A 27,403-nucleotide genomic window follows, 5' to 3' on the forward strand; every position below is an offset into this window, starting at 1 on the left:
AACACAGGGAAAAGTGAAAGTATTAGTCACTCACTCATGTTTGACTCTGAGACCCCATGGACTGTAGCCTGCCAGGCTCCTCTCTCCATGGAATTCTCTAGGTATGAATACTGGACTGGGTTGCCATTCCCTTCGCCAGGGGATCTTCCTGACCCAGGGGTTGAACCTGGGTCTCCTGCATTGCAGGTGGATTCTTTACCATCTGAGCTACCGGGGGGAGAAGACATCAAAACCTTACATAGCTTCCCTGGTGGCTCAGAGGTTAAAGCGTCTGCTTGCATTGCGGAAGACCTGGGTTCGATCCCTGGGTCGGGAAGATCCCCTGGAGAAGGAAATGGCAACCCACTCCAGTATATTCGTGCCTGGAGAATCCCATGGACAGTGGAGCCTGGTGGTCTATAGTCTATGGGGTCGCAAAGAGTCGGATACGACTGAGCGACTTCGCTTCACTTCACTTCATAAATTAAAACCCATTTATAACTAAAAGGAGTATAAATGTTTTTTGTTAGACTGCAGCAATGGGGAATTTAACATGTGAGCCATTATTGTATGTCAGATAAGTGCCCAACATTTTGTTTGTATTATTTAAGTAAATCCTCGTAACAACAACAACAACAACAAATACCTCCCCACTACCTTTCCCTGACGACAAAACCAAAGATTACCAGCAGGAACATCTGGTGATCGCCTAATCCTTTTTCTCAACCAGATGCACACTAGCTCAGTGGCTTAATCACGTTACTATCTGATGCTTGTTCAGATTATCCCCAATAAGCGTTTTAATATAATAAGGTCCGGCTGAAGTAAACATCATCGCTTCAGCTCCTGCTCCAGGCCACTCCTGGAGCCGAGCTCGGCCAAGGCTACTTGGAGAAAACTCCTAAGGGCTGGTCGCGCCCATTGTTTTGGAGGAAAGCAGCTCCATGGAGTTTAGGGAGCCTCGGGGGAGGGCGCTGATCTCGGATCTCAGATGAGGCTCTAACATCAGGCTCCACGCGTGTGTGTCTTATTACAGATGGGGCTCCCGAAGGGCTTCTCTAGCCAACGGACATGCCTATCTGCCGTCCTCAACATGCTATCACTCAGCCTCTCCACAGCATCCCTGCTCAGCAACCACTGGTTTGTGGGCACACAGAAGGTGCCCAAGCCCCTGTGCGGGAAAGGTCTACCAGCCAAGTGCTTTGACGTGCCGGTGCCCCTGGATGGGGGCGGCAGCAACGCATCTTCCCCGGAGGTGGTGCACTACAGCTGGGAGACCGGGGATGACCGCTTCACCTTCCATTCCTTCCGGAGCGGCATGTGGCTATCCTGCGCGGAGATCATGGAAGAGCCAGGTAGCTGCCTCTCCCCCGGCCGCCTGATTTCTTGTCTTCCCCGGCAGAGGGAAGTGTGTAGCCCTCGTTCACACCGGCAGGGCTCACCCCTAGCCTCAGCGTCTCCCCCTTCTCCATTGTACCCCTTCCACATCAGACTCTTCTGTCATAAGGCCCAAATTCCATCCATCTGGCATTTCACCTCCAGACACTCGCTGGTTTCAAACAGCATCTCCCTTCAACAGTTTCACGCAGACTTTGAAGGTTATGAGACTTCCCATTCCTGCCAGCTAGAGTTGCCATTTAGAGACAAAACAAGGAGAGTATCGTAGAAAAAGCCTGGGCTCTGACCAGCTGGAACCTTACAGGAACAACTTCACTCCTACAGGCTTTGATTTTCTCATTTGTGAGATGCAGGCATCAGAGTAGATGGCCCTTAGAGCATCCCAGAAGCGTGTTCTCATTCTAAGTGTTATTGTTACCACTGAAAAGGCAGGGCAAGTGAAGCCCAGGGAGGATAAATACATCGTGGAAGTTCTCCCCAGAGGAGCCACAGACAGACCCTCTCAGGTCTCAGGTCGCGGGCGTACACTCGCAAAGCAGGCGCGATGCCAGCATGTTAGGTAGGGGCTTGTCCTTGGGCAAATAGCAGAGGACGCTCCCTCGTTCCTGCTCAAAGCTTGCAAAGACCCCCCTGAGCTGAGGTTTTCCTAAAGCCCAGAACTGTGTACAATTTGCAGTCTACAGCTTCTCCCAGTTTGGGCTAAGGTGAAAAGGAGATTGGAAAGGATTATAAACTCTTGGGTATTTCCATTTATTTTTACATTTTTAATTAATTTATTTATTTTAACTGGAAGATAATTACTTTACAATATTGTAATGGCTTTGGCCATACATCAGTATGAATTAGTCACAGGCATACATGTGTCCCCCCAGCCTGAAGCCCCCACCTTCCTCCTCACCCCATCCCTCCAGGTTGTCACAGAGCATTGGCTTTGGTTGCCCTGCATCATATATCAAATTCCCACTAGCTATCTATTTTACATGTGGTAAAGTGTACATTTCCACATACATGTAAAGTACAGACTTTTGGACTCAGTGGGAGAAGGAGGGGGTGGGATGATTTGAGAGAATTCCATTTATATTTATTATTGTGCCATTTAGCACTGCTGTGACTCCAGTCCAGGAAACAATTTAGAGCCACTCAAGCCAGCAGCAGGAGCAGAAGGAGCTGGTGAACCAATGCAGGAAACACCCCCTGGGTGACTTGGGGAGTGTCCTCTTCATAATCAGGACTTGAGGCAGAAATTAACCTTGGATGACTCTGGCCTATTTTGTTCATCCATCCTTGCATCCTTTCCTGCTTCCAAAGAGACATTTATGGCCTGCTTCCCATGTGCTGGGCAGGCCCCCAGGATGCAATTAGGAAAAGCCTGTGTCCCTCGACCAGGGCAGCAGCTCACCACCTTGTACCTTGTCTATTTCAGGGGAGAGGTGCCGAAGTTTCCTTGAACTCACACCACCAACCGAGAGAGGTGAGAAAGGACTACTGGAATTTGCCACGTTGCAAGGCCCATGTCACCCCACTCTCCGATTTGGAGGGAAGCGGTTGATGGAGAAGGCTTCCCTCTCCTACCCTCCCTTGGGGCTTGTGGCAAGTATGTGGGTTTGATGATAAATTTAGTTGCCATTGAGTTGGGCCTCTGGGGATCTAAACTGTACTGTGATCTCATGCTTTTCTTTTCTTCTGAGCCTCACAGAGTGACACTAACTCCCACTAGGCTGATTCAAACTCCCACCTGGCTGACACTCATCCCTAGGCAGGAATGCAAAAAAGCAACAGCAGGGACAAATAAAGTTCCCAAACAGAAATCTACCAACAGCTCTAACCTATTCCTGTTGCCAAGTAACCATGTAGAAAGCTTGAATTTTTCCTTTTCCTTTTTTTTTTTTTTTGCATCTCAGTAACTTTATTGAAAGGTATATATCCCTTAGTACCAAAACATAATGATAGTTGGTTAGGTTACCTCTGCTAATGCAAAATTAACACTGATGTAATACATTTTTTTGTAACATAGAAAGAAAGGAGTCAAGGAGGAAGAAGAGAAACAAAAGAGATGGTTCCAGAATTAAATTTTTTTAAGAAAAGAAACAGAAATAAGTAGCAAAAGTTACATCCCTAAAAGATTTGGTGGAAATTGGATGATTTCTACTCCAGTCTCCCTAAGAGTACTTACAGTGAGTTAAGCATGGTTGATTGTGTATGGGATACTGAGTAGAGTGAGAGCTGATAGCCAAGAGCCCCTGGTCAAGGACTGTCCCAGCTGCTTTCAACTCTGCCTTCTCCTCTGGTGCTAATGAGGCTCTCCACTCCTCATGGGCAGCAATTGTTCACCGCTCGTTCAGTTATTTAATTGCCAGGGTGAGGGTTCTTCTTCCTCTGGTTTCTGCAGAGATCCTATGGTTATCACTGGGAGCCCAGTTTGCCTACATTGGACTTGAACTCATCAGTTTCCTCCTGCTACTAATGGACTTGCTGTTCATGGGGAACCCTGGCTGCAGCCTCAAGCTGAGCGCCTTTGCCGCCATCTCCTCTGTCTTGTCGGGTGAGCAGTGTCTCAGGAGCTACAGAGGGGGTGGGTGTCCCCTGTTGTCTTTGAAGCCCAGCCGGCAGCTGGAATCTCTGTCCTAAGGGAAGGAAGGAGCCCCAAAGAAAGCTAAAGAATGGAGGCAGGAGATACAGCACAGGCATCTTTAATTTTAAACTGAAACAGCATGCAAAATGCTAGATTACATCATTACGTACTTTGCAAAATCATTTCTCTCTGGGTTCTTTCTACTTGCAAGTTTTCTCATTATATACAATATGGTTTGGTTTATTACTTCTGAGTCATGCACACAGCTTTGCCAGACTCTGTTGGATCAAGTAAGAGATGCCTGTAGATCAGTGGTCCCCAAGCTTGTTGGCACCAGGGACCAGTTTTTTATGGAAGACAAATTTTCCACAGATGGAGGCAGGGGATGGTTTGGGGATGATTCAAGCACATTACATTTATTGTGCACTTTATTTCCTTTATTATGATATCAGATCCACCTCAGATCATCAAGTGTTAGACCCCAGAGGTTGGAGCCCCTCGTGTAGATGATGAAGGAGAGGATTCACATTAGGGATGCAGATGGGAAAGATTTAAAGGGAGGAGCAGCCCAGCATGCAGCATTGACTAGAAATGTTCCCATAGCTCAAACCTAACATCTGGGGAACCAACAGCAAACACGCCTTCAAGGAGGGAGCCCCCAGCGCAGGGTAGCCCTGATGCCAGATAGGGAGTACGATTTGCTCCCAAATCGTATTCCCTATAGATAGATGGCAGTGCCAGCCTTTCTCTAAGGGTGCTGCCTCCCTGTATCTTTTGCAGGCCTTCTGGGGATGGTGGGCCATATGATGTACTCACAAGTTTTCCAGGCAACGGCCAACTTGGGTCCAGAAGACTGGAGGCCACACGCTTGGAACTACGGCTGGGCTTTCTAGTAAGTGCTTATCACCTCCGCCACCTTTCTCTTCCTCCCCGGTCCACCTCCACTAAATGGCAGCCCTCAACTAGGCGCTTGCTGTCTGTCCTCCTTCCTTCTCTCCATCCCTCATCCCAGACACCGGTCAATCATCCAGAGGGCTGGACCAGCAGGCCATACCCATTCTCTCCCCACCTTCCAAGGAGAGGGACAGAGTGGATTCCTCCAGCTTATTTTTCATGAGGACATTGTCAAGTTTTTCTGCTGATAAAGCTATTAATAAGTGCTTCTACACCTGACATGTAGGACGTCCTAGGGAAATGAGACTGATTTTGCATGGTTTATGGAAATGAGGCTCTACATTTTATATATTCTGTTGCCCATAAAGTTCATTCAGATTTTTTCATAAAATCTTACAGAGAACCCTGAACAAACTTTTCAGCCAACCCAATATTTTATGATTCAAAATACTTGGGAGACAGAGAAATGAAGAAATAGCCTTGAAATCTGGATTCCATTTCTGTGAATGGCTGCCCACTCTCCTCCTATAATGAATAAGTTCATCCTGCCTCCATTCTTATTCCACCAAACTGTGTTAGAAATGAAACAGTCTCCCTCTAACCCTTAAAGAACTAAGGGTTCAGTTAGTTTAGACTTCTCTTATTATAAAGAAGGAAGCAGAGACCATGATGAAACACTTACAGTTCAAGGGTAACATCCCCTTTATGTGGGTTTCTCAGCTTCTCCCTTGAGGGACACTCTCCATTCACTACACAGATGTTAACTTAGATCTTCATGAACCATCTGGACTGAGTGCTAAGCACTTACCAGTGCTGGAAAGACAGTGCCAGACTTGAATTTCTGTGCCGAAGAGGCACATGGAAGCCTATGCCCGTCTGTCACAGGATCCCATCCCCTTTCCTCATGGTATAATATGGGCTATTGGATTCGGGGGTCTCTGATCTTTCCATCAGCCACCCTATCACAGTTTAGCTCATTTTCCAGACTCATCATTTCTCAGCTTTTGTCCATTTTTTGAGCCATTCTTGGCATTTCAACTGCAGGGCTTAGACTTCAAAACTCCCAGCAAAGTATCTTTGTCCGTCACAGGCAGCAGAGGGGAACACACAGCAGCGGCGCGTGGCCTTCCACCATCACGGCCTCATGAAATCCACCCCCCAACAATGCCCCCCCAACTCCTGGTGTCCCGGGCTTCCCACGATTGTGAGACACTTAGGGGTTTGACTTTCCCGGTTCTGAGGAGTGCATTTGATATGGTTCCCTGGTGTCTTTTTCTCTTTGTTGAATCCGTCCAGCTTCTCTTCCATCCTTTACAAATTTCTTTGATCCAAGAACCACACTGTTTGCATTGTAGGCCTTGTTTCCACTGGAGAAGTCTATACTAATGCCTCTGGATGTGTACTCAGGGTTTCCTGAATGCCTCCCAGAGGCTCAACTCTGGAGACTCTATGACAGCTAGGGTCACAACTAGGGAAGACAGAACAGGTATCTGAGTGCAGGAAAATCTTTGGCAGGAAATATGTGTGTGTCAAGTTTCCCTGGTGGCTCAGATGGTAAAGAATCTGCCTGCAATGCTGGAGACCCAGGTTCAATCCCTGGGTCAAGAAGATTCCCCTAGAAAAGGGAATGGCTACCCTCTCCAATAGACTGGCAGACTATAGTCCATGGGATTGGACGCACCTGAGCGACTCACACACACACACAAACACACACACACACGTCAGGGAAAGGAAAGAGGTAGTGCATTGGGCTGCGTGTACTGTCAGCTGAGCTACAGGTCTGTGGAACTGTTGAGATTATATGAGGGTCTGCAGCTTGGGAAAGTGCAGTAGTCCGAAAAATTGTGTGTGGCGGGGCAGGAGTGAGTGTGTGTATGTGTGTGTGTGTATACACACATACACAGAGTTTCCCTGGTGGCTCAGATGGTAAAGAATCTGCCTGCCAATGCAGGCGATGCAAGTTTGATCCCTAAGTGGGGAAGAGCCTCTGGAGGAGGGAAATGGCAACCCACTCCAGTATTCTTTCCTTGAAAATCCCATGGACAGAGGAGCCTGGCAGGTTACAGTTCATGGGATCAAAAAAGAGACAAACACAACTTAGTGACTCAACAACCACACACACAAACATACACACAGATAAAACAGGCCGCCAGGTATAAAAGAACGAATCGGTGCAGTAAACTCCTGACTTTTAACACCGTATAAATCATGGTTTTTTACTACAAAACATTCAGAACTTACCCTAGGACAGACCAAATTCAGACCTCTTGCCCACTGCTCTTTATCTACATGTGAAAGGTGACACCCTCATGTTCCTAAATCCCTAAGAGGCATCCCCTAGTTGACTAGTAGGAAGGGACCTTGATATTTTTCTTTCAAACCCATAAGAAAGCGTCTTTCTTTCCCATTTTCCGTGTCTGTGTCCCTAGCACGGCCTGGGTCTCCTTTACCTGTTGCATGGCATCGGCGGTCACCACCTTCAACACCTACACCCGGCTGGTGCTGGAGTTCAAGTGCAAGCACAGTAAGAGCTTCCGAGGAGCCCCAGGCTGCCAACCGCATCACCACCAGTGCTTCCTGCAGCAGCTGGCGTGCACAGCCCACCAGGGGGCCCCCGTGACCAGCTACCCCCAGTTCCACCGTCAGGCCATCCGCTCCATCTCCGAAGGGGTAGACTTCTACTCAGAACAACATGACAAGGAACTTCAACGAGGTGCCAGCCAGGAGCCTGAGGCCAAAGCAGCTGGCTCATCTGTAGAAGAGTGTTAGGAGTTAGGGGGTTTGGAGAGCAGGCCGAAGCCCTACCTTACACGTTGCTCTGTGATCAACACGTGCTCAAGCCACAGTCTGTTTCCTGAGTGTGACTTCCAGAGGTTAAGAACAAGGGTATTCAAAGTCTAAGTCCAAGGGGTGCACGCCCAGATGCCCAGCGCCCTGGCTCCCTCTTCCATCACAGCTCAGTCCCACCGCCCCCACTCCACCGCCCCTCACCCCACATCTCACTCATTCAGAAGTTCTTCTCGATTTGATTGGTCATTATGTGCCAGGTTCTGGGAGATTAAAAAAAGGAGTAAAGCAGAGATCCTGCCCTTTAGGGGCAATCAGGCTGGTCAGGAGAACAGAGATGGGTGGTTGATGGGGCTCGGCTCAGCTGTGGCGCACTTGACTTTAAAGCCACACACTGGCAGGCAGTACTAGGAGCTATGTATGCCATGTAGAGCGGAGGTCCTCCACGCTGCCTGCCACAGCGTCCTGCACCCGTGTGGTAAGGACCACATCACACTATGTTAATTACACATTATCCTTGGAGAGACCAGGAGACCAGGACACATGAGAAGGCTCCCACAGCCTGCAGGGACAGGCCACCCCCAAAACAGCCCCCCTGAAGTCCCCTGGTGGCCTAACGCTTAGCAGGCCAGGCTTTCGGTGCCATGGCCTGGGTTCAGTCTCTGGACAGGGAACTGAGATATCCAACAAGCAGTGGGTGCAGCAAAACAAAAACAAAAAACCAGCCCACCGAGGCCACGTGGACAGGACAGCAGTTCCCCAGTGGAGAACCCAAGGGACGCTTCCCCAGAGACCAGGCTGCAGCTGACACTCCTGAGACCCCGGCTCACATCCACGCCCTCACCCCTTCTCTCTTCCATCAGGGAGAACACACCGTCCTTGACGGCTGGAAAGAATGTGAGCAGCACACACGTATGCTCCTATACAGTGTTTATTTGTTCTGTAACAATTCACATTTTAAACAGTGCTTCCTGACAACGTACCAGCTGGCTCTCCTTAAACACGGGTACTAAGGATGGCCATTCACATTCGAAGGGGCGGGGGGGAAGCCACCGACCACACGAGGAAAGGCGGCAGAGACCCTCTGGGAGGGGATGGTGGGGAAGATGTTATCTAGGGTGGAGGGTTCATAAGGGACGTAAAAAGGAGATGCTGGGAGAAGGAACAGCCTTGTGTTCTCAGAAGTCAGTACCGTTTCTAAGTAGTGGTTGATGGGCTCTGCTGGCACCCCGAGTGGAGCGCAGGGGAGGAGAGGAGCCCTTCCTGTCTTAGACATCTGGTCAGGGGGTTGCCTGAGAAGAGAAGGAAGTTCAGGGACATGTTTGACAACAGCCCAGCACCCACACCGGTCAGATGAAGCTTCCTCGATCTTCATCCATCATGTACACCCCACTGTACTGGCTGCAAGAGAAAGAGGAAACCTGTGTCCTGCTGTTTTAGCCAGAGAGAGATTCAAAGTGATCAAGGTCAAAACAGTCTCTGTTAAGTTGGTTTGCAAACACACCACAAAGAATTCAGGGACTTTTTTCCCCCTGACTGCTACTGATGTATTTCTGGGACACGCCCAGCATAAATACACTCTCCCGCCCTCAACAGTCCCTCTCAAACCAGATCCTCAGTAAACAACTCTGCATTTGACTCTTACCCACAGTGGGTGGCTTCCCAGGAAGCGTCCATGTGGCAGGGCCCCAGGTGGCCCAGCCCCAAGCCACAGGATGGCCACTCAGGCTTTAGGTATTCAGCTGACTGTGAATTAGTCCTTAGAATTCTCTCCTAGACCAAACTTGATCCTACATCCTTCTAGCCAGGCAGATTCAAACCCTAGAAGTGAATCTGGAATCAATCCCTTGCTCCTGGATATCTTCTAATTGTTCCCCTAAGTTTACAATAAGCTGGACCCATACATGCCTTTCAAAGAGCTAGAACCAAATTTGCTTTCAGGGACTTAAGGCAGAGGGGATGGGAGGGCAGAAACCTGGTTAAAAGACCAGTCTACAGGCTGGGCACCATGGTTGCTTAGAGCTCTGGCTACCAACTTTCTGTTAGGTCACAATGCCTACCAGTGGGCAATACAGACAGATCCCTTTAAATCTGGCATCCCAACTTTCTGTGATCTCTAAAGTCGAGTAACCTATTAACACAAGCTAAAAAGACACAGGTTTAAGTCAAGAGAGAACCTGAGTGTACTCAGGGATGACTTATCAAAATTATTCCAGAACAAAAGTGGTTCTCCTCCGGCTCATGTGGGATTCCCTGCTGTATGAACAATGGTCTAGACGTTTAACAGAGAACCTGATAAAGTAACATATTCATACAGAAGAAGGAAGTAAGCGCTAGAGATAACTCTAAAGAATTTCACCACTTATAAAAGCTATAGTATTTACAGAGACATTTTCTCAAAATTCTCTGCTTCAAGGGCTCTACAAGGAACAGGAGTGTACACGGCAGAATGTTTGCATGCTGGGCTCAAGGAGCCAGAGCCAAAGTCCAGAAACAGCTTGGCTCTCGTGCAAGCAAAGCAGAAATTTCCCTGAATAAAAGAGCAGAAAGGAAGATGCCCATGAGGAGAAGATGCTGAGAAAGCAGAGTGGAGATGAAAGGGGGCTGAGGCTGCCTGCCTCAGTCGTTCCTGACTTGAGTTTTCCTCTAAGCTGAGGATGGCATACACATAAGCACATCCGCAGTAAACACGATAAAAATGACCACGAGTGGCAGAACGATATCAACCGAGACATAACCTCTGGACCTTGCTGGGGGAGGGGCTGGGGGGAGGGGGTATTTAAACCACTTTTGCTCCCCTTCCAATAGTCAGAATGGGAGAAAATTATTGCAAACAAAGCAATTGACAAAGGATTAATTTCCAAAATCTATAAGCAGCTCACAGCTCAACAGCACAAAAACAACCCAATCAAAAACGGGCAGAAGACCCAGACAGACATTTCTCCACAGAAGATATGTTATTGTTGTTCAGTTGCTAAGTCATGTCTGACTCTTTGCAATCCCATGGATTACAGCACATCAGTCTTCTCTGTCCTCCACTATCTCCTTGCTCAAATTCATGTCCATTGAGTCTGTGATGCTATCTAACCATCTCATCCTTTGCCGCCCCCTTCTCCTTTTGCCTTCAGTCTTTCTCAGGAAGAAGACATACAGATGGCCTATAAACACATGAAAAGATGCTCAACAACCTCTGGGCCACCAGGGAAGCCCTCACTCATTATTAGAGAAATGCAAACCAAAACTACAATGAGGTGTCGCCTCACACCAATTAGGGTTAATCGTTATGGTCATTACACCTAGAGAGAAGGAATATGTGAGGAGACGAGACAGGAGGCCTAAGATGAGGAAGAAATGAGAATTCTGGCTGGCTCATGCTATCCCCGTGTCAGTCTTTCTTGCTGCTGCCAAGGTCAGGGGCCAGGCGAGGTACCAGCAGTGGGGACTAGGAGAGAGACCAGCAGAGGGGGAATAGGGGAGAGAGGCTGAGGGGCCCTCCAAGTCAGAGGTGGGCTACCTGTCTCAAGAGGACCCAAACCAACAAGATGTGTTTCAGGTGGATGAGAACCTGGGAGCTTACGATGTGCGTATCTAGAGAAGGCTTCATCACCACATGAACAGACAGATACACGCTCAGGGCATTAGGCACAGCAAAACGTTCCAGGGAAGGACTTCACTGGAATTTCCCAGCCAGGGTTCATACATTAGACAAACAAAAAATAAAACAGTAAGATTCACAGTTCCAAACTATCCACACAGAGTGCCTAGGAGAAGGGGTTAATTCAGGGGTCAGGCGGGCAGGTAAGATACCCCAGCCAAACGGGTGGTTCTGTTATCGAAGAATTCCAAGTGCCTTTCGAAGTGCCTGGCGACGGTCACACAGAGGAGGTGGAAGGGGGTGACAGAAGTCCTCCTCTCCAAAGAACTATGTTTACACCCGCTGGGGAGGGACAGTGCCACTCCGTTCACTTCTGGAACTGAAGAGTCCAGCAGCCTAGACCTAGGGAGAAAAGGGCATGAATCAGTGACTTTAATTTTTTTCATGGTAGAGACATGGAAGGACTCTCAAGGTAGAATATCCCTCTATTTCCCTATCCTTTTGTTTTAGCCTCCAAAGCTTACAAGTGTCCCTCCAGAAAGGCCCAGAGACTTTATCTTTTTCCACGATTCATTCTTGAACATTGAACTAGGCTGTCGTATTGGCTAGGGCAGGGGGTGCATTTTGAGCAAGACAACCAGTCCGTCCTACAGGAAATTAACCCTGAATATTCACTGGAAGGACTGATGCTGAAGGTGAAGCTCCAATACTTTGGTCACATGATGTGAAGAGCTGACTCATTGGAAAAGACCCTGATGCTGGGAAAGACTTCAGGGCAGGAGGAGAAGAGGCCAGCAGAGGATGAGATGGTTGGATGGCATCATTGACTCAATGGACATGAGTTTGAGCAAACTCCAGGAGATGGTGAAGGCCAGGGAAGCCTGGCATGCTGCAGTTCATGTGGTCAAAGAGTCAAACACAACCTAGCAATTCAACAACAACGCTAAGAGTTCTTCACAGCAGGTAACTGCCACAAGCCCTGCACGAGGCTGGCATCACCAGCCTTACCCAGGAAAGACCCGGAGTAACAGCAAAAGCTATGACCCCACACTTCCAAATGTCTCCTCTAAGAGAGAGGGTACCATTTCCAGCTCAGAACAACCAAGCAATAGTTCAAGGTCATCACTCACCCCTACGAAATAATGCTGGTCCAATACAGCTATTTCCTGATACCTAGCAACTCAAGAAGGTGCCCACCCGCACCCCTGACCTTCTAAAGAGCAGACTTGGAGTTGGCTGTGTTTGCCCTTCACCCTCAAGAGTAACCACACACTTTCTTTCCCAAGCTTGTCACCTGGTAGGGAGAGTCGACGAACTTTATCCTCGAGAGGAATCTGCGCAGCTCCCCGCGGCCGATTTTGGGGGTGGTCTCCTCCAGCTGGACCATTTGGCCTTCCATCAGCGCCCACCGCAGACTGAGCTTGCTGACCACCAGGGGTGCCGGGTGCCCTTCAGAGCTGGGCCCTGTTGTCCTGGTAACGTAAAAGGCGTCTTTCCACAGGTCGTTGATCCCAACTGAGGCAGGATACAAAGGAGAGCAGTCAATGAGGACAGAAGACTTGGGCTCACAGGAGAGTGGTTGGGCTCAAGACTCATTCACCCATTTCCTCCTCTGCTGATTCATGCAAGACGTTTACTGAGCGCTAATCAACACAAGGGACCGACTAGACTATGGGTGCACACTGGTGAGCAGCTGGTGGCCAGCAAAGCGGCAAATCCTCTGTTTCTATACCTGCGCTTCTCCACAGCGGCTACCTTTCTGCACTTAATAATTTCTTTATCTTGGCTGTGTTGGGTCTTCATTGCATCTCGTGGGATCTCTCATTGCAGCACACAGACTCTCTGGTTGTGGCGCACAGACTTCAGTAGTTGTGGCACAGGCTTAGTTGCTCTGTGGCATGTGGAATCTTAGTTCCCTGACCAGGGGTCGAACCCATGTCCCTTGCACTTCAAGGTGGATTCTTTACACTGAGCTACCAGGTAAGTCCCAAAGCTGCTTCTGAGAAAGCCCAAGATCAGGAAGTGAGGGGACTCTGGCCAACTGTGGTAGAAAAGAGAGCACAACAAACTAGAAATTCTGGTAACTCCTAGATTGTCAGTGCCTCGTGGCCTAATCTCTGTACCAAGTTAGTGTTTATTCTGCCTCATCTATAAACCAGGTGTTGCAATAAAAATGGTCTTGATTCTTAATTACCATTATGTAATGTTCATTGGAACAATGATTGGTTCAAAATTGGGAAAGGAATACAATAAGGCTGTATAACTGTCACCTTACTTATTTAACTTATATGCAGAGTACATTATGCAAAATTCTGGGCAGAATGAATCATAATCTGTAATCAAGACTGCTGGGAGGAATATCAATAACCTGAGATATGCAGATGACACCCTAATGACAAAAAGCAAGGAGGAGCTAAAGAGCCTCTTGATGAGGTTGAAAGAGAAGAGTGAAAAAGTTGGCTTGAAACTCAACATTATAAAAACTAAGATCATGGCATCTGGTCCCATCACTTCATGGCAAAAAGAAGGGGAAAAAGTGGAAAGGGGAAAAGTGGAAGCAGTGACACTGGGCTCCAAAATCTCTGTCAACAGTGACTGCAGCCATGAAATTAAAAGATCCTTGCTCCTTGGAAGGAAAGCTATGACAAACCTAGACAGTGTATTAAAAAGCAGAGACATCATTTTGCTGACAAAGGTCAGCACTGTCAAAGCTATGGTTTTTCCAGTAGTCATGTATGGATGTGAGACCCGGACCATAAAGAACGCTTGAACACCAAAGAACTGATGCTTTTGAATTGTGGTACTGGAGAAGACTCTTGAGAGTCCCTTGGACTGCAAGGAGATCAAACCAGTCAATCTTAAATGAAATCAGTCCTCAATATTCATTGGAAGGACTGATGCTAAAGCCGAAGCTCCAATATTTTGACCACCTGATGCCAAGAGCTGACTCACTGGAAAACACCCTGATGCTGGGAACGATTGAGGGTAGAAGAAGAGGGCAGCAGAGGATGAAATGGTTGCATAGCATCACTGACTCAGTGGGCATGAATTTGAGCAAACTCTGGGAGTTGATGATGGACAGGGAGGCCTGGTGGGCTGCAGTCCATGGGATCACAAAGAGTTGGACACAACTTGGCAACTGAACAACACGAAACAAAACACTTGCCAGTGTTAGTGGTTATGAGTGGTCAGACTGCAGGTGACTTTTCTTCTTCCCTTTTCCTCTTGGCTCCAGTTTCCATGCACTGGGCATGCGCAGTAAGAAAGTCTCTACGGAGCCTAACCCACTCCAGTATTCTTGCCTGGCAAATCTCACAGAGGAGCCTGGGGGGCTACAATCCACGAGGTCGCAAAGAATCGGACATGACTGAGCCTAAACAAATGCCCTGAGGAAATATCCTGCCTCTGTTTTATCCTTTGCAGTGAGTTCTGGCTCCTAAGCTCCTACAGGGTTGAGAAACTACTCTGATTTGTATTCCCAGCACTAGGCGCAGTGCCTGGCCCATGGCTGACGACAGGTAAACGCCTGCTGAAACATTAGCTCCCTGAACACTTGGGGATGGGATAGCACTGCCCAGTAGCTTCTAGCATTCTAGAATGTTCGGGGACTGTGGGTCCTCACCCTGTGAGCCAGGTACAGCCTCAGAGGGCGCCATGGTACCAAGGGAAATGCAGGGGGCCGCTCAGGGCACACGTCCTGCTCTCATCCACAGCACACACCTCATCCCCCTCACCCGGCCAGCACGTCCCCTCCCCTCCTCTGCATCACCCCCAGGGACTTACCCTCTGAAGCTGTCACAGTGCCAGTGGCATTGGCTAGATCCAGGAGGATGGAGGGGAAGGTGGGATGCAGGAGGTATAGGTGGTGAAGGCTGGGTGGCTCAGTTCCCAGGACAACATCCTGATGATGAGAAACAGGGAGAGCAAAGGTCAGTCCACATTCCCTTGTTGCTCAGATGAAAGGACGGCAGAGACGGTGGGGGTTACTCATCCGCTATGAGGCCAAGCCCCGATCCCACTCCAGGGCGTGTATGAGAGAAACTCCACGTACGAGAGACATGTCATTTCAAATCTCAAAACACTGACTAAACACTAACTTCATCAAACCACCAGAGCTGGAAAATGCTTTCTCCCTCATAGGAAACAGGAAGGAAGAAAGAAAATAGGCATGTCCCAGGAGAGAAAATGATGGAGCCCTCACAGTCTGGTGCCTCTGGGAGTATCAGGAACCGTTCTTCCCCGGCAGCAGGAAGGGTTTTGTCAAGGGAAAGCCTGCTTATAAAAACACGGTGAACCAAAGACTCCTGCTTTCACTGGATAGCAAAGCCAACTGCAAGTGTCAAGCTAAAAAATGAATTCATAAAAATCTTATCTATTCCTGAAATAACTAAGACATGGATCAGACACTCATTAATTACAAAAACAAAAATCCCAAGATCTCATTGTCAGTCTCCTGACCCCCTAAGGCAGAAGCAATGCACATTGGAACTTTCTTCACCATCTGACTCCATGCAAGGTTGATATTCTGCAGACACAACACCGTACAGCACAAGAACCCCGTGAATGGGTACCCAGTGCCTCCCCTCCCGGGAGTGAGTGTCAGCCCTGCTCCTCCACAGTCAGCAGGGGAGGGGAAGTCACTTGGCGGGAAGCTCACAACCCCACTCCCACCAATACCCACAAAGCATAAGAGGGACTTCCCATATCCAGGATCCCAGCACCATGGGCAGCTCACATGACAAGAAAATAGCTTATTCATGTCATAGACACCTAAGTTACCAGGGGAGAAGGCTAGGGGGAAGGGATAGTTAGGGAGTTTGGGCCTGACATGTACACACTGCTATATTTGAAATGGATAACCACGTGTGGCTGAGTCCCTTTGCGGTCTACCTGAAACTATCACAACATTGGTAATTGGCTATACTCCAATATAAAAAGTTATTTTTAAAAAAAAGGATAACCAACAAGGGTGTACAGTATAGCACAGGGAACTCTGTTCAACATTCTGTAACAACCTAAATGGGAAGAGAATTTGAAAAAGAAGAGATACATGTATATATATATAACTGAATTTCTGTTGTACACCTGATACTAACACATTATTAATCAACTATGTGAAAGGGAAAGTGTTAGCTGCTCAGTCGAATCCCACTCTCTGCAACCCCAAGGATTGTAGTCCGCCAGGCTCCTCTCAGTCCATGGGACTCTCCAGGCAAGAATACTGGAGAGGGTTCCTGTGCCCTTCTCCAGGGGATCTTCTCGACCCAGGGATCGAACCCGGGTCTCTCGCATCTCCTGCATTAGCAGGTGGGTTCTTTACCAGTAGTGCCACTCCAAAAATTTAAAAAAAAAAAAGAAAGAAAGGACATAGCCAAAGTCCCTCCTCACTGCCTACAGAATGAGCCCAAACTCCTTCGCGTGAAAACCAAGGTCTTACACCATGTAACCTAAATCAGCCTTTCCCAGCCTCCTATGATTATCTGCCTGCACATCCATGCTCCAAGAAGGTCTGTGAAACAAGCTCACACTTCACCAGGCTTCACCTGTCCTTGGCAAATTTCATTTCCCCTTGGACATCATCCTCAAGGGCCACTTCCACGTTAAAACACTTGTCACGAGGTCTCCAACTCGATGCCACCTCTTGTGTGAAAAGCTCCCTAATCGTCCCCCACCCCTCCACAAAATGAAGACCCTCCTCCTTTGGTGCTTCCATCTAAACTTTGTATCTGCACCCCCTTAGAGCATTTGTAGCCTGCTTTTGTTTTGTGCTTGTTTGTAGATGCTTACATTTGACAGTCATCTGGTCTGAGTCCCTCGTTTTATTAAATGAGGAAATCAGGAAGTTAAATGTTAGGTAGAATGTTCACGGTCATACATTAGGGAACTTCAGAGTTAGGACAATCATCATTGGAAATCTGATCCTAAAGCGAGGGACTATATTAGCATCTGCATTAACAGATAAAGAGCGTGAGACTCAAAAAAGGTAAGTTCTAGAGTGCATGGCTGATGAACTCAGGACTCCCCCTCCGTCAGTCTCCCCATCACCCAGGATCATCTGCTTGTCCTCCAGATGGCAGCACAGTCCCCAGTTTATCCTGAGGCCCCTGGCGCACAGTAGGTGCTGGTCAACTTGGGTTTAACTAAACTAAATCAAAGTGAGTCTTACTCAAAACCCCCTGGCACCCGGCAGGGGCAGCACCACCAACTCCTCAACCCCATTAAAGCCCCTCAGGATAGTACTGAAGATGTTCTCAGGGCCTCCCTGGCGGCTCAGTAGTGAAGAATCTGCCTGCCAGTGCAGGAGATGTGGGTTCGATCCCTAGTCTGGGAAGATCCCGCGTGCCAGCGCACAGTAACTGCTGAGCCCATGCACCACATCTACTAAATCTGTGCTCTCAAGCCCGGGAACCACAACTACGGAGTCCACGTGCTGCAGCTACCAAAGCCCGTACACCCCAGGGCCCATGGGAAGCCACTGCAACTGCGAGCAGCGCCCACTCGCCCCAACCGGAGAAAAGCCCGCACAGAGACGAAGACCGGCACAGCCAAAAATTAAGTAATTAAATCAAAAAGAAATCTGTTCTCGAATCTGCCTTCTGCACATCAGAACGTCTCTCCTGTGAACCCCCAGGGGAACCTTCATCTTCAGCCGATGGAGAGAGTCAGAGATGACTTAGCGACTAGAAACAACAACATGGTTTCCTCACAACACTGAGATGGTTTCTGGGGCACAGTGAAGCGAATCAGCCTTATGCACACACACACGCCCTCCCTTCTGGGTTTCCCACCCATCCAGGTCACTGTCTCTACCCACAACCACTCCGAAGAGAGCAGGTCTAACAAGACCTCCAGACCCGGTCAGGCTCAAGAGCAGGCGCCATCTGACATTAGGCTCACTCACGGGATTGGGCGATGCAGCTGACAGCCCTTCAGCCCAGAAGAGGAAGACAGATTTCTGCTCCACAGTGGCTGCTGATGTGGCCGGAGTTTCTTTCATGTGACATGGGATGCTGTAACTCCACGTGACCAGGCCAGAGTCTCCGTCCACCACCATCACCTGCAGAAGAGAAGGCGATGAGTACGACCCATCCTCAGAGAGACAGCAAAACGCATAAACACAAAACCAGACAAAAACCCACAGACACGCAAACACCACACACATTAACGGAGCTTAAACCAGATGCAAACAATGGGGTGTTCAGGGAGCATTACGTAACAACTAGGTCCAGGAGTCTGGGCAAGGACATGAATTTGGGCAAACTCTGGAAAACAGAGAGGGACGTGGGGGCCTGGTGTGCTGCAGTCCATGGGGTCACAAAGATTCGGACATGACTTCGCAACTCAACAACAACAACCAGAAGTCTGGACAGAGCCTAAAGGACTGAAGAATTCCCGGTGGGAGGGGACATTACAAATCATCAAGGCCTCCTCTCATCGTCAGATGAGGAAACAGAGGCTCAGAGGCAGGAAGTGACACCGATTACTCTGTACTTGGGGCGGTCCTGGGCGGAGCAGCCATTCCGCTGTGGAGGAGCTAAAACCCACGCCTCGTCTCTGTCCTTTCCTGCTGGTGACCATGGCCAACCACAGTTACGGGAACACGATCAGGTGACAGCTCAGTCCTGTCCCCTGTGCTTTAGAGTCTGACTCTGCCATGTGCAACCTGGCAGGTGCAGCTCAGACCAAGGGGAGCCTCAAATTTAAAAGAGCAAACTCTGAACAGGCAAAAAATTAATTAAGAGAAAATTCACTCAGCTGTATCTCTCAAAAGATAATTAAGGGGAATTCAAAATCCCTGGCTGCATGCATACTTCCTCATCACCCCAAATCCCTCATACTGCACAGTTCTAGAACAAAACAGCTTCCCATTTGCCAAAATTCCAGGGACTTCCCTGATGGCTGAGTATGGCTGAGTGGGCAAAGAATCTGCCTGCAATGCAGGAGCTGCAGGAGGCTTGGGTTCAATCCCTGGGTCAGGAAGATGCCCTACAGGAGAACAAAGCAACCCACCCCAGTATTCTTGACCGGGAAATCCTATGGCTAGAGGCATCTGGCAGGCTACCGTCCATCGGGTCGCAGAGAGTCAGACATGACTTAGCGACCAGATGACAACAACATTGGTGACCTTGGAATACACTCCACCATACATCTCAGGGCCTTTGGAGCTCCTGAGTGGATCTGCCCTGCTTCTAGAAATGCAATTCAACTGCCAGGCCCTGATAACCTTTCCCTCCTTCATGAAGTCTTCCATGACAACCCACTGCCCTAGCTGGCCTACCTTCTCTGAAATCTCAGTATATAAACTGAAGTGGTACATTTATTGGTACCAGCCTTTCCCCAGCAAGAGACTTCAGAAAGCACATGGACACTGAGAATCCACAAGGAACTGCTATACAAGGAGTAGGGCAGCGAGAAAAGCTTCTGCTGCTATAGATGTCAGCACTGCATCGTGGCTGTTCATTTTACCCACCCAGCTACACTTGGAGTTCTTGGAAGGAAGGGACCGTGTTTTAAGGTTCTTTCTATTTTTCATGATGCCAAGCGCAGGCCTGGACACCAAGTTCATTCTGGATATATGTTCTGACTGATCTTCATCCCCACGTTTTACCTTTTTCATCCCAACTCCATTTGGTATCTGCAGAAGGAAATCTATCGTCTCATCATCCGTGAAATACCCCGGAGTAGGCTGGCTGCAAGTGAAAGCAATGTGAGTGATAGGAAGTGAAGGACCAAAAGGGGAGAATGGGACCCCCCTCCCCGTGCACCGGCTCCAGATATTAACATCAAGCAATGGTTCCACACGGTTTTGAGTAGAAGCACATCACTAACCTGTGCGGGCCTTGGAGGCCCAAGACCCAGGAAGGGGTGAGGTTCTGCCCCCGCAGCAGGACGAGGCCTTGTCTGGTTGTGATCAGGAGGTTGCTGCTGTTGGAATCCGGCGCCTTCACCATCTGGAGGAGCTCCACCCCATCGCTGAGTTAAACGAGAGACCCCGACAGTCTCAGCCTGGGGTGAAATTCCTACCCATATATTCTGGCTAATCCTCTAAGTGCAGATGTCTGTACAGACCCTTGCATTAGTCTCCTACCGGATCTTGTCTTGGGACTTTCCTGGTGGTCCAGTGGTTAAGACTCCATGCTTAAATTGCAGGTGACATGTGTTTGCTCCCTGGTAGGGGGAGTGAGATCCCACATGCTACATGGTGTAGCCAAAAAAAATTTTTTTTGTTAAAAAGAGGGGCACTCTTGCTGTTTCATTTGAATCTCTTTTTCCTGGTTTCTTTAGAAATCAAGGAGCCCTAGAAAATTTATGCAATTTCAGAAGGAAAAGACAAGAAAAGTGCCCCTCACATTGGATGCTCTGAAAAGATAACAGAGCTGAGAACAATCACAGGGAAGGAGCCAGAGGTCGGGACAGGATGCCTGAAACTGTCATTACGCTTGGACAGCAGCTCATTCTCGTCGTTGCTGTTGTTGTCACTAAGTTGTATCCGACTCTGTGATCCCATGGACTGCAGCACACCAGGCTTCCCTGTCCTTCAGCATCTCCCGGAGTTTGCTCAAACTCATGTCCATTGAGTCAGTGATGCTATCTAACCATTTCATTCTCTGTCACCCCCTTCTCCTCCTGCCCTCAATCTCTCCCAGGATCAGGGTCTTCTCTAATGAGTTGGCTTCCCCCATCAAGGGGCTAAAACATTGGAGCTTCAGCACCAGCTCACACTCGACACTTCATCAAATTATTGGGTTGGTCAAAAAGTTCATTTGGGTTTTTCTGTTAAGATCTTAAGGGAAAACTCGAATGAACTGTTTGACCAGCCCAATATTTCTTCCTTTGTACAGCTGCTGCTGCTGCTGCTGCTAAGTCACTTCAGTCGTGTCTGACTCTGTGTGACCCCATAGATGGCAGCCCATCAGGCTCCCCCGTCCCTGGGATTCTCCAGGCAAGAACACTGGAGTGGGTTGCCGTTTCCTTCTCCAATGCATGAAAGTGAAGTTGCTAGGACCACTCTATTTCACATCTGTCAAATGCACTGACACGATATGATACCGCCTAAGAAAATGCTGGGTTTCCCCAGTGGCTCAGCAGTGAGAAATCCACCTGCAATGCAAGTGACATGGGTTCAATCCCTGGGTTGAGAAGATGCCCTGGAGAAGAAAATGGCAACCTACTCCAATATTCTTACCTGGAAATCCCATGGACAGAGGAGCCTGGTGGGCAATAGTCCATGGGGTTGCAAGGAGTTGGATAGGACTGAGTCAGACACACTTAGCACTGAACAACAACAAAGAAAATGCTAGAAGGTGATCTGAAGCTTCTGGTAGAAAAATAACAAAGATAATTATTACCCAGGCCCAGGGTGAAATGGATAACATCCACTGCATATGACAAATAACAAGCTTTTAGTTAAGAAAAAAATGAGGCAAAAAAACAAAACAAAACAAAAAATAGAGTTCGTGGATGTTATTTTTTTCCTCTGCCACAATGATTCTTTAAGAGAAAAACACAGGAACGCAGCAGGGCTGATCCTTCAGCAGAGTTTTACAAGCAGTTCTGTTAAATAAATCCCATTTCCCTACCTGAGGTTCCCCAGTCTCAGCTGCCCTGCTCTGACTCCCACTCCAAACAAATACCCTTCTCTGCCTGCTGTGTGCAAAGTGATCACCTACGTACAGACATCAACACATTATGTTGCCAGGAGAAGAGCATTTCTAATTCCTTGCAACCAGATTAGGAGGTAGTCCACGAAGGCCAGGCACCATTTTTACCCCCAAACCTCTGCCCACGTGTCTGCCAGCCCACCAGACACCGAGATTCCAGGCAAGCGTGGGCTCAGGTCTCACCATGGCAGGACCAGACGGCTGCCCACCTGTAAACATCAATGAGCTCAGACAGGTTGACGGATCTCTGCTTCTCCCACTCGGGTTCCTCTATCTGCAGGGAAGGTGGTAAGTTGTCTCGATTTTGGGCCTGGATGAAAATATCCCGCAGGGCGACAGCCTGGATATTACCTAACAGCACAGAAGAACCAACATGGAGAAGCTGAACTCAATAGAACTTTCCCAGGGGGAGGACAGGAGTGGGAGACCCAGAGCCTGGGAGGAGGGATGTGTTCACACAGGGCGCCAGTAGGGAGGTGGCTAAGCAGATGCTGGGCAGTCTTCTCATTGGAGAAGGCGGCCAGGGACAGCAGAGTGAATACCCTGTGGCAGGGGGTCCCCGGCAGAGGAGGTGACAGAGGGCTGGTGTTGGAGACCCCAGGCTTTCTCCCCATCGTCCAGGGAGACCACCACACACCCATGGGGACAGCAGCAAAAACGAGCCTCACTTCTTACCAAAGCCAAACAGGATGTAGGCGGCCCCGCTGGCGGTGATGTAAACCTGAGGGCCAATCAGGTTGCCCACTCCCACGATGTTGTACTTCACAGGTCGGCCCACGGAGCTCCCTGTCCGGCCAGACACCAGCAGAAAACACAGATCCTGCTGATACAGTGAAAGACCGGGGTTGAGTCCATAGAGACTCTGTTGTTACCGAATCAAGTCGTGTCTCCGCAGTCATTCCTTCTCGTCAGCTAAGGGGTCAGAAACACCTCCCAAAGTTGAAAAGCCCAAGGCCACACCTGCTTTGCCGTATTTCCCAGGAAGTTAGAAAGTGAAGCAAATGCCCCATTCCCTTGTAAGATACAAGCCAAGGGCACCTGCATGGTGATTTGGGCAACTTCTCCAAAGTACAGCTGTTGCTGAGGAGCAGTCTCCTGAAGCACTGAACTCTAGCCTAGAGCTACATACAGGACCTACCAGTCGCTACCCACCCCTATACCCATAAATCCCCAGCAATATGTGGTCCCACAAGAATCAGTGCAGGCCATGTGCTCCCATTATAACACACATGTCTGGCCTGGCCACTATCAACCTCACTCGCAAGCAGACATCAGCAAACCTTTTCTGGGAAGGGCAAGACAGTAAACATTTTAAGTTTTTCCAGCCAGGTAGTTTCCGCAGCAACTTCTCTACTCTACTCTAGTGAAAAAGCAGCCATAGACAATATGTGAATGAATACGTATGACAATAAAACTTTATTTACAAAAACAAACAGTGGGCCCAACTTGGCCTGCAAGCCATGGTTTGCCAACCCCTGCACGAGAGGGTTTTCTTCAGGGAATAGAGGCACTGGTTGAGAAATACAAGGACTACATTGCTGTCTTGATTTCAGTAAAGCTTTTGACTGAGTTTATTGTCATGAATACTTATGGACAAGATAAAGAGATATGGTTCTCAGTGTACCCCAAGAAGGGGCCAACGCCAACCCAGAGGGAGTTTTGGTGGAATGTCACTTCACCCAGCTATTATCTTATTCCTATTATTCATTGTTTTATCAAAGACATGAATGAACAGAATTCAGGTTTATCACGAAGCTGAGAGAGATAGCTAGTATGCTATATGACAAACTGAAAATTCCAAAAAGTCTTAGGCTGGAAGATGGTCAAATCTGGAAGAAAAAAATTGGCCCATTAATTAAGACATGGATATTTCATGGTAACAAGACTTACTGTGGTGATCATTTTGAAATATATAGAAATATCAAATTGGTATGATGTATACCAGGAATGAACATAGTATTGCAGGTTAATTATATTATACTTCAAAAACAAATTCATAGAAAAAGAAATCAGATTTATGGTTCTAGAGGCAGGGGGTGGGAGGAGGGGGCATTGAAGGAAGGTAATTGAAACTGACAAACTCCAGCTATAAGATAAATAAGTATTAGAGATGTAATATACAACATAATAAATATAATTAACAGTTATAAGTCATATATCCTAAGAATTTTTATCACAAGGAAAAATTTTTTCTATTTCTTTAATTTTGCATCAGTATGAGATAACAGATGTTCGCTAAATTTATTGTGGTCATCGTTTCATGATGTATGTAAGTCAAATCATTTTGCTGTAACACCTTAAACAGTGCTATATGTCAGTTATACAGTGCTATTATGTCAGCTATATCTCAATAAAACTGGAAGGAAAAAAGAATGCAAGTAGTGGGAAAGATATGTGTGTTTTAACTGATTATAAACAAAAACAGGAAGGGTATCACCATCTTTGGCTGCATTTATACATATATGGAGTCAATATCAGAAGAAGTAACAATTTCTTTATTTTATATAACTGGTTATATTACAAACAGAATGCTGTTTTCATTTATGGGTACCACATAAAAGAAATACAGACAAAGTGGAGTGAAAAAAGAAAGAAATCAAGAAAGAAGGGGTCTGGATCATCTTGCATGAGCAACAGTATGAAAAACTAGCTATTCAGGCTTCCCTGGTGGCTCAGGCGGTAAAGAATCTGCCTGAAATGTAGGAGACCTGGGTTTGATCCCTGGTTCAGGAGGGATTCCCTAGAGGAGGGAATGGCTGTCCACTCCAGTATCCTTGCCGGAAGAATTCCACAGACAGACGACCCTGGTGGGCTACAGTCCATGGGGTCACAAAGAGTCAGACACGATTGAGGGACTAACACTTCCTCTTTTTTTTAAGCCTTGACAGTAGCAGGCTTTAGAGGGACCAGGCTTCCAGCGAAAGAGCGTTCATGTAGAAGAGGATTAGATTCATTCAGAGTGCTCTACGGGGCTGATGTGGGCACAGTGAATGGAGGCTAGGAGAAAGCAGGTTTCTCACCCATATGACAGAAATTTCTAGAGCGAACCAAGAATGAAATATACTATGTCACAAATCAGTGCTATTGCCATCAGCCTGAGGACTCAGAGGGTATGGCTGCCCACGTGTCTGGAACAGTGCATCAGTGACTGCAGCGCAGTGTGACAGCGTTAACGTCATGGCTTCCAAGGTCCACTCCCTCTGACGTGCTAGCCCAGATGCACTCTGTAACCCCAGCCGGGTCCCGACGTCCCAAGGCTGCCTCACTCTAAGCCCAGATCTAAGAATGCTGCCCCTCGAAATCAAAGACCTGACACGCCTCATTCCCTCTTCCACGCCTACAGTGGACAGCAAGTGTGTTCCTCGGGTTCTTTGTCGCTGGTACAGAAGTCAGAAAGGTCAGTATGAAGATGAAGCGATGGCTCTGAACCCACCACTTCTCCAAGACTTTGCTACTCCTGCCTATCACTTTCCAGACAGAATGGAGACTGGTCCACATCCACATCCCTACCCCCACCACCAAAAAAAAAAAACAGGCACAGAGTAGGACTAGGTGAGCAGTCAACTCTTCTAACAGAGCCTCCCCAACATGGAGGGCCCCTCAGTCAGGTCCCAGCCATCGTCCTGTCCCCCGCTCCTGGCCAGCAAGAAGCGAGATGGAGGAGTCAAGGCCAAGATTTACAACCTTGTTCGGGACATGTAAATCTGTCTGATGTTTTGCTGTGCTTCTGCCAACAACCATAGTTCCTTAAAACAACAAAAAAAACAAAAACTAAACTCCCCATACTTCCCACTTCCCGACAGATGAACCTTCTGAAACTCACTCCCTGATGAATGGAATTGTTAAAATGCTCCCGACTCCCCAGTCTCTTCATTCACAGCAACCAGAATGAAAAAAGATTATGTGCAGAATTCTAGACATTTTGGTTCAATCTTCTCTGAGACCAACTGGCCAACTGAAGAAAAACAAACAGAAAGGACCCCTAAAAGTGACTCATCTTTGGAAATTTCCCTCATGATCTGTCTTCTTTTCTCTCATCTCATGAACATAAAGTATCATCTGAAGTACTAGGGCAGGGCTCCTGAAACTTGTGACTGGTAGGGCACTCTGAGTTAGTTTATGGTTCTCTTGACAAAAAACCATAAAGTACTGACAAGTTTAATTCCATTCTAAATAATTTCATTTGCATATTTTGTACTAATAACTCCATTCCACGTATACATTACAAAAACCATGAGGTCTCATCAAATTACAATAAGCTACAATGTTCTATAGACACATTTGTCCACAAATATTCTTGGCCAATTGTTTAATTCTTTTGTCCATGAGCCTTTTCTGGCAGATTCAGGCTAGACAGTCCAAGAAAGAGTCTAAGAGAAAGTCTGACAGAAGTTCTGAGAAAAGCTTCAGGAACGAAAACTTAAGACTGAGACAATTCTGGCCATTAATATATTCTTTCCTATGATTTAGGGAACATACTATTATTTTATCTGTGCAGAGAATAGCTAGTTGCCAGGCACTGGAATTCCAACAAAGCAAAAATTGAGGAGCAAAATTTAGGGACTACTGTACCAGAATGAGTCTGCGGTCATAGCCTAAACAACAACTCTTTTTTTTCTGGTCCCTGTTGTTATTACTTGTTTCACTTACAATTATATATATATATATATATATATATATATCTCCTATGGACTTTCTATCAGTCTGTCTCACTGGTTTATAGTTGCAATAAAAGTTAAACATATTAATATATTCCCATTCCTTTTGTCACTTGTGTCTGAATGCGATAAGATGATAAGAGGACAAACCAACATGCCTCCACAAACCTTAGTTTCTTCACTGACACATTTTTAACTGGTTAATGCCCAAGTTCACATGTCAACCCTCATATGTCAAATACGAAGAGACAAAGCTCCACTGTAAAATCAACAATACAATACATACTCTTGGTGAAAAATAGGTGCCACTCCAGGCATTTGAAATATGTTAGTTCTAATTTTCATAACAATCCTGCAAGTAGAGTAACATCCCCACTTTACATACGATGTAGCCAGAGCTGGGACAGGCTCTGTGGTTTACCAAGAGCACAGAGCAGTAGAGCAGGAATTCAAACACAGACCTATTTGGCTCCCAAGCTCCACCATGCACGTCAATGGAACCAGGTGAATGGGTTCATACTGGCAATTTATTCACCTGAACTCACAAAGAGAATTTATTGAGTCCAAAGTCCGTGTATAACGGACTTTTGGACTCAGAGGGAGAGGGAGAGGGTGGGATGATTTGGGAGAATGGCATTCTATCATGTATACTATCATGTAAGAATTGAATCGCCAGTCTATGTCTGACGCAGGATACAGCATGCTTGGGGCTGGTGCATGGGGATGACCCACAGAGATGTTATGGGGAGGGAGGTGGGAGGGGGGTTCATGTTTGGGAACACATGTAAGAATTAAAGATTTTAAAATTTTTAAAAAAAAAGAGAGAATTTATTGAAAGCTAGTAGCATATTCAAAAGCA

The 27,403-nt window shown here is 47.5% G+C and overlaps 2 protein-coding genes across 2 annotated transcripts in view; one reads left to right on the forward strand and one right to left on the reverse strand.

Moving 5' to 3' along the window:
* Positions 1-1,015: 1,015 nt before the first annotated feature.
* GSG1 (germ cell associated 1) lies at positions 1,016-7,612 on the forward strand. Its single transcript, XM_052640860.1, has 5 exons — positions 1,016-1,334; positions 2,801-2,971; positions 3,767-3,919; positions 4,730-4,841; positions 7,273-7,612. Exons 1-5 carry the CDS (start codon positions 1,016-1,018, stop codon positions 7,610-7,612), a joined length of 1,095 nt encoding a protein of 364 aa, XP_052496820.1.
* Positions 7,613-8,598: 986 nt separating this feature from the next.
* The window catches only part of FAM234B (family with sequence similarity 234 member B), a 68,870-nt gene continuing 50,065 nt past the window's right edge, over positions 8,599-27,403 (reverse strand). The window contains exons 7-14 of the mRNA XM_052640616.1: positions 22,562-22,709; positions 22,096-22,237; positions 20,055-20,198; positions 19,834-19,915; positions 18,127-18,282; positions 15,009-15,126; positions 12,520-12,740; positions 8,599-9,031 (exon numbers count right to left, since the gene is read on the reverse strand). Coding sequence (XP_052496576.1) covers positions 9,002-9,031; positions 12,520-12,740; positions 15,009-15,126; positions 18,127-18,282; positions 19,834-19,915; positions 20,055-20,198; positions 22,096-22,237; positions 22,562-22,709 — 1,041 coding nt within the window. The 3' untranslated portion in view covers positions 8,599-9,001. The remainder of the gene's footprint in view (positions 9,032-12,519; positions 12,741-15,008; positions 15,127-18,126; positions 18,283-19,833; positions 19,916-20,054; positions 20,199-22,095; positions 22,238-22,561; positions 22,710-27,403) is intronic.

Source organism: Budorcas taxicolor, chromosome 5 (genome assembly GCF_023091745.1).
Source record: "Budorcas taxicolor isolate Tak-1 chromosome 5, Takin1.1, whole genome shotgun sequence".
Classification (NCBI taxonomy): Eukaryota; Metazoa; Chordata; class Mammalia; order Artiodactyla; family Bovidae; genus Budorcas; species Budorcas taxicolor.

Coding starts and splice junctions, on each gene's coding strand:
- GSG1 (XM_052640860.1), top strand. CDS start 1,016: ATGGGGCTCCCGAAGGGCTTCTCTAGCCAACGGACATGCCTATCTGCC. Junction 3,920..4,729: donor CATCTCCTCTGTCTTGTCGG/GTGAGCAGTGTC, acceptor TATCTTTTGCAG/GCCTTCTGGGGATGGTGGGC. Junction 4,842..7,272: donor AACTACGGCTGGGCTTTCTA/GTAAGTGCTTAT, acceptor CTGTGTCCCTAG/CACGGCCTGGGTCTCCTTTA.